General features: G+C 34.9%; 1 protein-coding gene across 1 annotated transcript in view; it reads right to left on the bottom strand.

The window, feature by feature from the left end:
* Positions 1–1643: 1643 nt before the first annotated feature.
* LOC117100231 (N-acetylglucosamine-6-phosphate deacetylase-like) overlaps positions 1644–12034 on the bottom strand; it is a 14509-nt gene continuing 4118 nt past the window's right edge. The window contains exons 4-9 of the mRNA XM_033239829.1: positions 11204–11258; positions 9489–9701; positions 6776–6864; positions 5657–5801; positions 4480–4609; positions 1644–3693 (exon numbers count right to left, since the gene is read on the bottom strand). Coding sequence (XP_033095720.1) covers positions 3414–3693; positions 4480–4609; positions 5657–5801; positions 6776–6864; positions 9489–9701; positions 11204–11258 — 912 coding nt within the window. The 3' untranslated portion in view covers positions 1644–3413. The remainder of the gene's footprint in view (positions 3694–4479; positions 4610–5656; positions 5802–6775; positions 6865–9488; positions 9702–11203; positions 11259–12034) is intronic.

The following is a 12034-nucleotide window of genomic DNA, read 5'->3' as shown; positions in this document are numbered from 1 at the left end:
GCGATTTTTTATTACTACTTATTTGATAGGCATATATCTATAATATGACTTCATGTAGGCTATGCTTTCTAATGTTGAAATCAGCTTCCAAAACCAAAACATTTGGAATAAAGCAAGAAACAAAGAGTATGCAATGTAACCATCCAATTTATTTTCAAATCATTCTTGAAAGTGAAATTCTATATTTTGGAAATTTTGCACGAAATCTGTCAACCACGGTGTCATGGTCGAGGTTGCTTCACCTATCACGATGTATTCCAACCATCATGAGGCTATCTAAATGAGCATTTGTCATAACAGAACGCAAATTATTTTGAATTAGTCTCATTGAATTATTATTATAATTATTATTGTTATTGTGGTGGTTGTTGTGATGAAAAGTTAACACAAACGATATAGTGGCTAAACGAATATTACATGTAAATATTTTTTTTTATTTGTTTGTTCCCCGACAAAATATATAAGTCGAATTCTAAGTGGAAAAATATCTCAATGGCATTTTGGATTCGACTTATTAAATTAAGATGGCAGCGCATCTTTAAAATCATAACAGCATTTTGCACTTTAAGTATGTAATCTTTTATTGTTAATTTAATAACCATAATAATACATTAGTGTATGATTGACATTGTTATTTGGTAGAATGATACCTTTCTGGGTGTAAAGTAAATGTATGTATTTGTACTGTTGATTTCTTCTATTAACGTTATGTAAATATTCAATCAAAATGTCTGAGGTCGACCATGTAATAAGATAGTAAATTATAATTGTTAGATCAAAAAAGCACCATTGGGTTTTAATTATAACTGTGAATTTCTCCAAAATTTTGTCCATTCTGTCCCCTTGATTTATGTTTACCGTAATTTTAATATTGATAATACTACTGTATATACTCAGGTATAAGACGAACCCCAAGATTCAGAAGATTTTTGGACGGTTTTTGTACTGTCGGGCGTGTAAGACAACCCCCCCCCCCCAATTCCATTGTCGTGATTCCCACTTTTTTTCTGCTTTTTATGGGTTTGATACTGCATCTAGCTGGCTAAAAACGGAGGCAAATGCAAGGCAATCTTCCAAATATGAGTTTTTTTTTATTATTGTTATCAAAATCTTAATTCCTGTATTTAAAATTGTGTTTATTCATTCATACTAACATTTAGTAGCTTCATTGCAGTAGTAGATTCTCGTACAAGACTATAGACAAACATGATTTTAAAAAATTTAACATATGTATGTCGTGCGTATAAGATGACCCCCGATCGTAATTTACTACTTTAAGCCTCATCTTAAGGCCAACTCAGCCAGACGAGGTTCATCGTCGGGGACAGTCTTTAAAGAAAGAGAAAGAGAAAATAGAGAAATATTAAACATGTTTAATATTCTATGACGCGACTGCCCCCGACGCAAGCCATCGCAAAAACAAATTGCGTCTGGCTGCGTCATTCTTCATTTACTAAACAATTTTGGAGAAGCCATCAGATTGTTAATCCATATATATATATATATATATATATATAAACAAAGAAGATTAATTCTATTCTGTATTTGCAGTGCAAAGTCAAAACCTCTTATCAAGGCCTTAAGAGTTGATACAATTATGAATCGGAAAATCACACACAATAAATGAAATAGAATGAAACAAATTGTGTAAAGCTTTTTATTTGTGAGTAAAACTCAAAAACACATTTATTGTTAATAAATCATTCCGTGATTATGTAGAAAATTAAAGCATGTTTATGTGTCTTGTAAATTTAAAATACATGTACAGGTAGTGCTAAAAAAATAAAACCGATCGGATTGATAATCATCTTGTGGTCCAGAAAGAGAGATGTCACGAAAAAGGGGAATTTAATATCAAGCCTCGCAAAGCTGAATAGCACACCTAAACACAAATAGTGTAATAAATATAAATCAGATTTTTATAGCGCTGAAATATTTATTTATTAAAAAATGCTCAGGAACTTTAAGAGAAAAGAAAACGGCAGAAAAATATGTTGCAGGGTTTGAATTTCCTTAAAATGTTCGATCAGCAACTAGCTGCTGTGGGCTGTGGCTGTTCTACAGCAACAAGCTTGGTAAATTGTTTTAAGAATACTGTAGGCCTATTCTATATATGTAATTGTATAATCCATTGCTAGGCCTGGATCAGGCAACTCGACAGCAAAATGCTTGCTGTCGAGCCTGGGATTTACAATAGCAGTGGAAGGCCCTTTCTACAGGACAGCAATTGCTGTAGGTGCTCTAGGGATATTCGAACCCTGATGTTGCCTGAAAACATCCAATTCACTATAATCCATATTCTTGATGCCCAACCAACAAAAGAAAAATAATAATAATAATAATATATAAATTTATACTGACTATTAATTTTATATTATATAAAATATTTAATTTTTTTAATTTTTTTTTTTTATTGTTAGCCTATCATTGATGGATCCAGTAGGGATTTAAATTTCAATGTACAATGGCAGATCCAGGGTGAGGGGAAGGGGGATTCAAGGGGTTTGGACGAACCCCCCTCTGTGAAGAAACGTAACAAAATACAACTTAAAAAAGACATGCTAACCTACTTAGGCATAGGTTGGAAGATCAGACGAACTAGGCTTAGCCCAACTAGTTTTCAATTAAATAAATTATACACACTGTTTTTGGTTCACCGTCATAATAATTTATGTACGAAAGTGCATTTTTCAGGCCTATCGGTTCATCGATCCATAGAAGAAAGACTATACATATAACTACTCAATTTTGTTGGAATATAAGAATATATTGCCTGTATTTTATTTTTTTTCCTATATGAGAATGAGATAAAATTACCTGACCTTTTCTCAAGAGGGGGAAAACCTTGAATTTTGAAGAACTTAAAGGTCCTTAAAAGACTCCTCAGAAGTCGGGAAAGCTCATTTCCGGCCATCTAGGAATCAAGATTTTCCCGGACCCTGCTTTCATTTTGGGGTTCTTTTGGAAACATTTTGAACCCCCCTCTTTTAAATCCTGGATCCGCCCTGATGTATATATTGAAATTAGCTCTACTCACTTATCTATTCTGAGTATGTTGTTCCCCTAGCCTTGGTTGAACAATTCTGGATCCACCCCTGTATTGCAAGTGAATATTTTAAAATTTATCTGACAATTGTCTTGAATCGTTGACAATTAAAGTAAGCCCAGTCCCATCTATCAAATTTTATTTGACAAAAAAATGTGACATGCCTATATATGACATCATATCATAATCCATAATTCTATTTCTTCTAAAACTCAAAAGTAATGAGTCTGGTAGGCAAAAAGCATTATGACCATATATAAGCACATCATGACTATATATGGGCATATGACATTTTTTTTTTTTGTCCAAGAAAATTTAATATTCTGGGAAGAGCTTTATTCCTATTGCTTTTCAACAATTTCAGTGTCTACAATAATTCCATAGAATTTAAATGTCGTTTCCGTGAAACAACTGGATAACCACCTTGCCGTTGCCAAACCACCTCTCCGGCTATATACGTGGACTGAACGTTCAAATCATCGTCCAGGAATATAAAATCTGCATCCGTGCCGTAGTCTAAAGTGCCTTTTCTCTCGGCGATGTCAAGAAGCTGTGCTGGATGTAGAGAGGCAGCCTCCAGCGCATCTACAGTGGTGCAACCTGACGCCTGTTTGAAATGCTTCACACAAGTTTGCATCGTCGCAATACTTGAAAATTAAAATAGTATACAGTAGTTATTATTATTATCAGTACTGTTATTACTATAATCATTATCATTATCATTATTATCTAGGTAAACTTTTGTTGTTTTTAGAATCTGACCTCAATGTGACCTTTTCCGACGTGTCAATAAAGATTAACTGGCCAATCAGAACATAGACAAGACAACACGCTTGTCCCAACCAAACGTCCCACGAACGTGCATGTTTACATATGTTTACACTGTTATTTTGTGGGATCTTAAAAATTACCAAGGAGCTTGGCATCCTAACATAACAGGGTCCATCTTTGTCTGATGTGAGGGGGAACGGACACTTCAACACAAATTACCATCATTAATAAACAATAATTATGTACGAAGTAGATTTCAAAGGACACGCATTAATTTACTACTTCAGTATTCACCCACACCAAGAATCTACAAGCATTTACTCCAACTGTTTCAAACAACATACAGAAATATTTAGTATTAATGACAGTGGCGGATCTAGGAATTCAAAATAGAAGGTGACCAGGGAGGGAGGGTAGACCACCTCAACCCACTATACATTGGAAATTTCACCGCCGATAATGGCACCTCTAGATGGCCGGAAATGACACTCTCAGACGTAAATTTGAATACAATTTTTCTCTATTTTGTTTATAATTTTGAAAATATTAGAGAAACCTGCGACTGTTTTCACCCCCCATTTCGCCCCCCCCCCCCCTCAACCCACTCCTGCCCTTGAATCTGCCACTAAATGAATTACTTATTTATATATAAATAAACTGACCTTCCTGCTAGTGTAGATGTGCCAGCAATGTATGCACTGTTGTTTACAATTTCTACAGTCTGACTTCCAAGATAGTGCCGTCCGGGAGGCAATCCCATTGCAGCCATGGCGTCTGTTATCAGGACAATTCCTATGGGACGATAGATCGAGTATTAGGCCAGTTTTCCACAATGTAAATTTATTTGCACGAAGAGAAAGCTGTTGAACGTATGCATGCGCGGTTAAATTTTCATGCAGAGTTACATTTTCATGCACTTTTATACTAGATTGTTCACTTCTCGTTTTTGTTGGTTTTCTTCGGCAAATTTTGGAGTTAAAACGCATGGTTTCTACTTTTTAGAAGCAAAATACAGGTAAAGGTAGGAGAATAACCCATATTTACATCAATCAACAACTACAGGGCTAAAATGACCCCATAGTATCTTCCGAAAGATACAATGGGTTCTTTAAACTACACAAGCCAGATGTGTACACTGGACCTCCATTTAATTTGTTTTTGTCCTAATCCGAGAAGACTTGGTTCTATAAACCAAACCCTGGGCGAGGAGCGGCTGGAACCAGTGCCGATGTTAAGGCTGTAGATAGCGGCCCCCACTGCCTTACTGCTCGGCCACTCAACTTAATAATGCGCAGCCAATGAGAGCTCAAGTAAAGATAAAACACACAATGCAATACAATAACAAAAACGACAAAATACAATACAATAAGCGACGAGACCCGTATAAAAAGCTTAGCAAACACAGTTTGGTCCTGCACAAAAACAAAGTTTTATATTATAGAAATATACGCATAACGTAAATGAGCAATTTCAAAGCAGACAAAGTGAATTAAATATTAGGGTTATTTTTTATTAGTATTGTCATATCCTGTATCCTGTTGATTAATTAAAGATTTCTTATGAGTGCAATGGAAGGGAATAATTTCAAGATGGAATGGCAATGGCACATAGAGGGCAGTATTTAAAAATGTTAATTTGTTTATGTTTGTTGGCAGGTATGATATGGGTGCATTTCTTCAACTGGAACTAAAATTGCATGACAATTGTTGAAACAATTAACGGCAAAAGTGACATCAGCCGTGCAATGTATTTTTTCATTGAACGGCACCTTTCGTTTAATCCCATGTGGCCTAAAACTCAACCAATCAAATGGCAAGTTGTATAACCAACAGATCTTACCATCAGGATGAGCTCTGTGTGCGATACGTAAAGCGGCCGGATGTGTGTGTATGCCGTCTGCTATCATTCCGTAGAATATCTGGCTGTTTTCAGGAATGTTACTGCTAGTCAGAAGTCCCACAATACCAGGGTCACGATGGTGAAACTAAAATTATCAAGAGTTAAAAATACAATAAATCAACACATATATAGTACTAAAATGTTATAATAATCAAAATTGTTTGTGCCATTTCTTTTAAACATTGTAAACCTATATTGTCTATCAAAGACTCAGTTTATTGTGAAACATAAATACAACTTTTCTGTTGTTTTTACTACTACTATTTTGAAAATAATGATGATAAAAACAATATAATTAAATGATAATATTAAAAATAATAACAAAATTTATGTGTTATAGCAAATTTAAAAACATCACACGACAAAAAAATTTGGATCAGGAAATTCAATGAGGTCTTATACCCCTTTTACACTGCAAGCAAAATTCTGGACGTAACCCGGGATTTTCCAATACCCGGGTTAAAATCTCCCGAGTCACTGGTTAGTGTAAACGTCGAAAAGTCCTACTCGGGTTGCAAAACTTTCCGGGATGGACGTGCGGGACACATTCAGCGTAGGACAACCCGGGTGCATTCCGGAGTCGCCAGTGTAAACAACACCGAATTTTATTACGGAATTAGGCCTTACCTGGTGCCTACCGCAGCTGTGGTCAGGTAGGCCTAAACTTTGCTAACAATGGGCTAGGCCTAGACACTTGTCAAATTAAACCCTCTACCTCCGGTATAGACATGATATCAAAACTGCTGATTTAATTCAAAAACAATCTGCAGGTACATTGCTTCAATTTCAACAATTTATTGTGGCTTTGTGACGACAAGGAACCTGGGATCACTCGGAAGTAACCCGGGTCGATTCTGCCTTTGGCAGTGTAAAAGGGGTATTAGACACTAATGTTAAGCCTGTGTTGCTCGCTCTGTCACAGACTGTGCACTTTACCGAGTCAGCACCTCTACATCAAGAAACAGACAACACTGGAACCAGTCCCTAACATAACAGGTTAAAACAAAAACAATGCTTTTGACAAATACAGTTAAATTACAATGATATTTGTGATCTTACCGGGAGCATAGCATTGAAAAGGTGCGTTATAAAAGTGGCTCCATTTTTAGCCGCATTTTCGGCATCAGTTAAATTTCCCATCGAATGACCTAGATAAAAAAAAAAGGTTGATAGAAAATTGAGATTTCGGAACTCCTCTAGAAATAGATCTTATGTTAGTATTAAGGGGGTTATCCCAGCAGTGTTCTCCCGAAGCCGTTTTAGCTGTCAATTTTACCAGTAAAAATAACTGACGAACCAGTAAAAATTGTGTGTTGGTAGAATAAAAAAGCACATTATTAGGCCCAGGTTGACTAGGCTGCCCTTCTTTCAATAAACAAACATCATTCCTTTCCAGGCCTAAGCTATGATTACGTATTATTGTTTTTTGAAGCCATTTAAATCCACTTAAAATTGGCAATATCTGAAGTTGTGTGCGCTTTGCTGGCTCTATATGGACAAATTTACCAGTAAAAATTTTTCAATTGGGAGAACACTGCCCAGATATCATAATATTTGTGCCTCTTGGTTTTGTATTTGTGTTTCAAGTTTCTTTTGTGTAAGATATCAAATAAAGCATCTGTCCATATAATTTCTGGCTTTACACCTTGTCCAAAATTCAATGTTAAAAAACAATTATTTTTAACAATTTGGTGATGGTTTCTGCCTGAGAAATGCACAAAATCATAAACTTTGAAGGCTGATTTCTCAAATACAGGTGTATTGTTCTTCAAACAGCTGTGTGTTTAAACGCTATAACTTCATAAGGAAATATCGGATTTTATTAATATTCTTTTACCATTAATACAACTCTCAATTTCATCTTTAACCGGTTGTTAATAACTAACAAACCGTTTTTGCAACAAGTGACTGGTTTGGCTTGTCTTTCCCACATATGGTGTACTGGTCATGATGACATCACATCATGACCATATATAGGCACATCATGACTATATATGGGCATACAACAGTTTTTTTGTCAAAGAAAAGTAGATAATCTAGACAGAGCTTTAGATTATGGCAGTTTGATTTTGCCCAGTGATAATTATAATATATTAATATTAATGAGCTTATCAAATAATTAGTTATGCTGTATGAATACCACATAGGACCAACACCGAGAATCCAAGTAATATAATTTTTTTTCTTTTCACCAAATTATTAAGTAAATAATATTCAACATGATACAGTTCACCCTGCGATTTCAGACCATTGGAACGCGAAAAAATTGGGATGGTCTCAGGGTTCTGCCTCCAATTAGAGGGTTAACATTGTGCTAAAGACTGAACACTGTTATTTAAAGGGGTCTCGGATTAAGGGGGGGTCTCAAATTGGAGGGGGAACTGTATTAATGTATGTGTACACGACTGCTGTAACCAAAAGAATACAAGTTAATATTATTTTCACCAAAATATGAAATAAACTCAAATGTTATATGATTTGTACCAACAAGGAGAATCCAAGTTAATATAGACTGTTTAGCAAATGAAGTAGTAAACTTAAAACTTATTACCGAACGTGCATTTTGATAGGTCCTTCTGAATTGTGAAATTTCCAAATGCAAGAGTAACTTATTTGTAGTCCTGAAGACCGTAAAATCTTTGAAACACCATACTTTTAAACACAAGTAAAAAATTGATGACATAAAATTATCGAGGCCAAAGTCTGTGTAATATGGTTTAAGTTCATTCATTATGCCCACCGAAAACAGCAGTGGCGCCAGGATTTGCCGGACTAGGGGGGGGGGGGGCCGAGGTCCCCGACTGGGAGGCCGGTGCTCCGACGAAGGGTCAGATTTCCCCGACGAAAGCAAGTGGGCATGGTCGAGCTTCGATTAAAAGGCTCCGAAAGTGGTCCTGGCGGCGAAGCCTCCGAAAATTTAGGGGTTTCAAAGGCTTATTTAATCGATTTTAGAGTCTACTAATATGTACAAAATACATATAATTTTGTTTTCTCCCCGACGAATTGTGATTTTTCTCCTCGACGGGGGGGCCGGCTCCCCTGGCCCTCTACCCACTGGCGCCACCCCTGACCGAATATTCACTAATAGTCAATCAAGCTGCTAAATCAAATACAGTACACATTACTTTTACTAGTAGATATATCTTGAGTACATAGGTAGATGATCCTACAAAACGTTTTGATGAAACTTATGAATATTTATCTTTATTAAAATGTTCTAGCAATAAAAGCTTTGTTAAACAATCTTAACAACAGTATATCTATAAAATTAAACAGGCTAGCTATAGATTAAGTTTAATTTTTAAAGTTTTTAATATAATATTTCTTTTCTTCAATGTATTCCATCTGAGCTTTGTGGGGTTTTTGTAATTGATTTGAGAGACATTTTTTCCACCAGAATTCAAAGAATTAATTACAATTTAAATGTTCTGTGGTCCCAGTATCAAAGAATGACATTGTAATGCAGCAATCGTTTTAAAGTAGGTATTTGTTTAGTGTTGACTGTGTCTGAATATATTATGTGAAGTTTCTCGGTTATGCACAGGTTGCAGCGTTTTGTTTTTGGGGAGTAAGCCGATGCTCTGTCGATAATAGACCATTTAATGTTGTAGGGTGTGTTGCTATCTTTTAATTTCCATACGTAATTGGAGAGTACGGTGCTGTTTCTGTGCTGTTTAACCATATATATATATATATATATATGGTTAAAAACAAGTCAAAGGTGTTCTAGTTAAACAAATGTGATTTAAAAATTAATAATTATAATAATTACCAACTGAAACAATTACACCTCTCTTCCGCAATTCTTTGATGACATCATCACTTCTGTCAATTTCTGGAGCTAGGGTGACTATTGCAACATTATCAAGACTTTGGTAGATATCTAGAACATCCTTAAAACCATTCTGATCATATGACTTGATAAGGTTGACAGGATGTGCACCATTTTTCTCCCTATTAATAAATGGACCTTCAAGATGAGTACCTGGGAAAATTGTAGAAAAAATTTAAATATGTACAAATTATCATTTAAAATATTCTGATGTCTCAACATGTCATTCGTTCATTCTACATAAAACTCTTGATTAAGTTTATGTCTATCATGAAATAGTATACACATACAACATGGTTTGAGGTATAAAGTACTTTTGTGTAATTGGGAAATATTATTATTATTATTATATCCAATATTTTTCTTACATTTTTCTCCTGCTTAACTGCAGAGCCTACTACAGTATTTCAAAGTTTTAAGACTTTTTTTGGGCTTTGTCACTTGTTCGATGGCATTTAGGACTACATTTCATTATGTTACATTTTATTATTATGACTTAGGGGTCCCAAGTTGTAAAAGTCAAATTCCTGAAAAATTTGTAGTGTAGGACAGGCATAGGTTTATGGCGCATGAAATTAAACGCATGTAGAAGGACACGCATGTAGACATTTGTTGCCATGTTCAATATGAAAAAAAAAAAGAGGCTTGGACAGGTTGAGGTCACTGTTAATACCTTATTGCTGCTTAGCATGTTTAATAAATCTATACTGTCTGCCATATTTATTACACAAGAATGGGAAATTTTGGCTTAGCATAAGCCCTAATTGTGAAATCTTTTAAAATCCTGGAGAAATCTAAAGAGAAATTCAAGTTTCAGGAGAAAATGTGGAATTTGGGGGAGACCAGGAGATGAACCAAAATTCTTTGAGATCCCAGGGCAATCTGGGAAACTTGGGAGCTCTGTATTACTTAGTAATGATATTTTTCTTAAGCATATACTCATTTCATCAGTACCATAACATATGAACAAGAGGAAATAAATAAATTGAATTGAATTCTGTACTTCCCAAGGTGTTAGATGATTGGGACTACCTCCCAACGCAAAGCCGTACATTTTATCTTCGCATGGGCAGGTAAGTATTATTTGACCAATGAAAAGTTGTTATTATACATAATCAATATTTTATATAAAGGTTTAGTAATATCAACTATAAACTAAGTATATTTTAAATTTCCAATAGAAACGAAAGTAACAACACTTTTGATACTAAATTGTTCTATCTCTTAAACTCAGTTTTGTTATAATAAATTTAAACCATTATGCATATATAATGTATTTATTCTTTATTGCTGTTACTCATATTTTAAATTATATGTTTAAAAAGAACACACAGACTGTGTTTATCAATGTACCACTTCAGAAAATAAGTATCAAAGTTGGTGATAAGGCAAAACAAAAAATTGTTGTGTTGGTCACATTTTGGGAAATCCAAAAAATGGGTAGGTTGGTAGGAAAATTTTTTTTTTCTTTATAATCAAATATGTGTTTATTCCTAAAAAGTAGAAAATACACAAATAATACAATTTTGGATTCACCCACCATTAATTTCATAAAATTTCGATCAGTCGGGCGTGGCCAACACAATAATTTTTTATTTTGTTGGCCTAATGAATTATCAATAAAATGGCATTTTAATATGATACCCACTATATACCTAAAATGCCAGCACCATTTTTACATCCCTTAGTCTTCCTTATCATTGGCAATATCTGAAAAAGGTATTAAAAAAAAATCCAAATTAATAGAAAGAAGCTTTTAATATAGTCAGCTAAAAACTAGTAATAGCTAACTGAAGACTTCACATGCAAATTTCAATGTGAAATTTAGAAATTTAGAAGCATTTTATAGTTTATGAGGTACATCCTGCAAAAGATCTTAGGATCCATTACTGCAGGAATGTTATGGACCAGTAAACCGGGATAATCCCCTACTCGTCTCAAAAGATGTACTGGGTTCTTTAAACTGCACCACAGTGAGCCAACTGCGTACACACACTGGGCCTACGGCTATAGACATCCTTATCTGAGAAGACTTATTCCACCACCAAAAACATAGGCGAGTGTGCAGCTTGATCCAGCACACATGGATGTTGTTTGCAGCACCCTGCCATCCGACTCCGACTTTGAGAAAACCAACCCCAACGTTAAAAAATCCTGTTCAAACAATAAGTCTAGATCAGTTTGAATTTGAAATAGAGGACCCCCAGATAGGGATTTTCAGAGATAGAGGGTCCATACACCTCAGCCCCCATCATAGCTGAAGGATGAGGTAAGAAAATGTATTTTATTATTTATTCTGTTTTACTCTTATAGAGATGGCAAGCTATAAAGGAAAATAAACTCCTATTCCCAATAAGATAAAATGATGATTATGGCACCTCTAAATTTGCCGGAAATAGCACTCTCAGTAAGTAAATTTGATTATAATTATATTTTTCCACATATTTTTTTTAATATAAATTTGAAAAATCTGTTAAGGGGCCCGG

The sequence above is a fragment of the Anneissia japonica genome, unplaced genomic scaffold (genome assembly GCF_011630105.1).
Source record: "Anneissia japonica isolate Jap-2015-1 unplaced genomic scaffold, ASM1163010v1 scaffold6788_len1366326_cov149, whole genome shotgun sequence".
NCBI classification, from domain to species: domain Eukaryota; kingdom Metazoa; phylum Echinodermata; class Crinoidea; order Comatulida; family Comatulidae; genus Anneissia; species Anneissia japonica.
The sequence above is the reverse complement of the archived record's forward strand: the minus strand, read 5'-3'. Positions and strand labels throughout refer to the sequence as shown.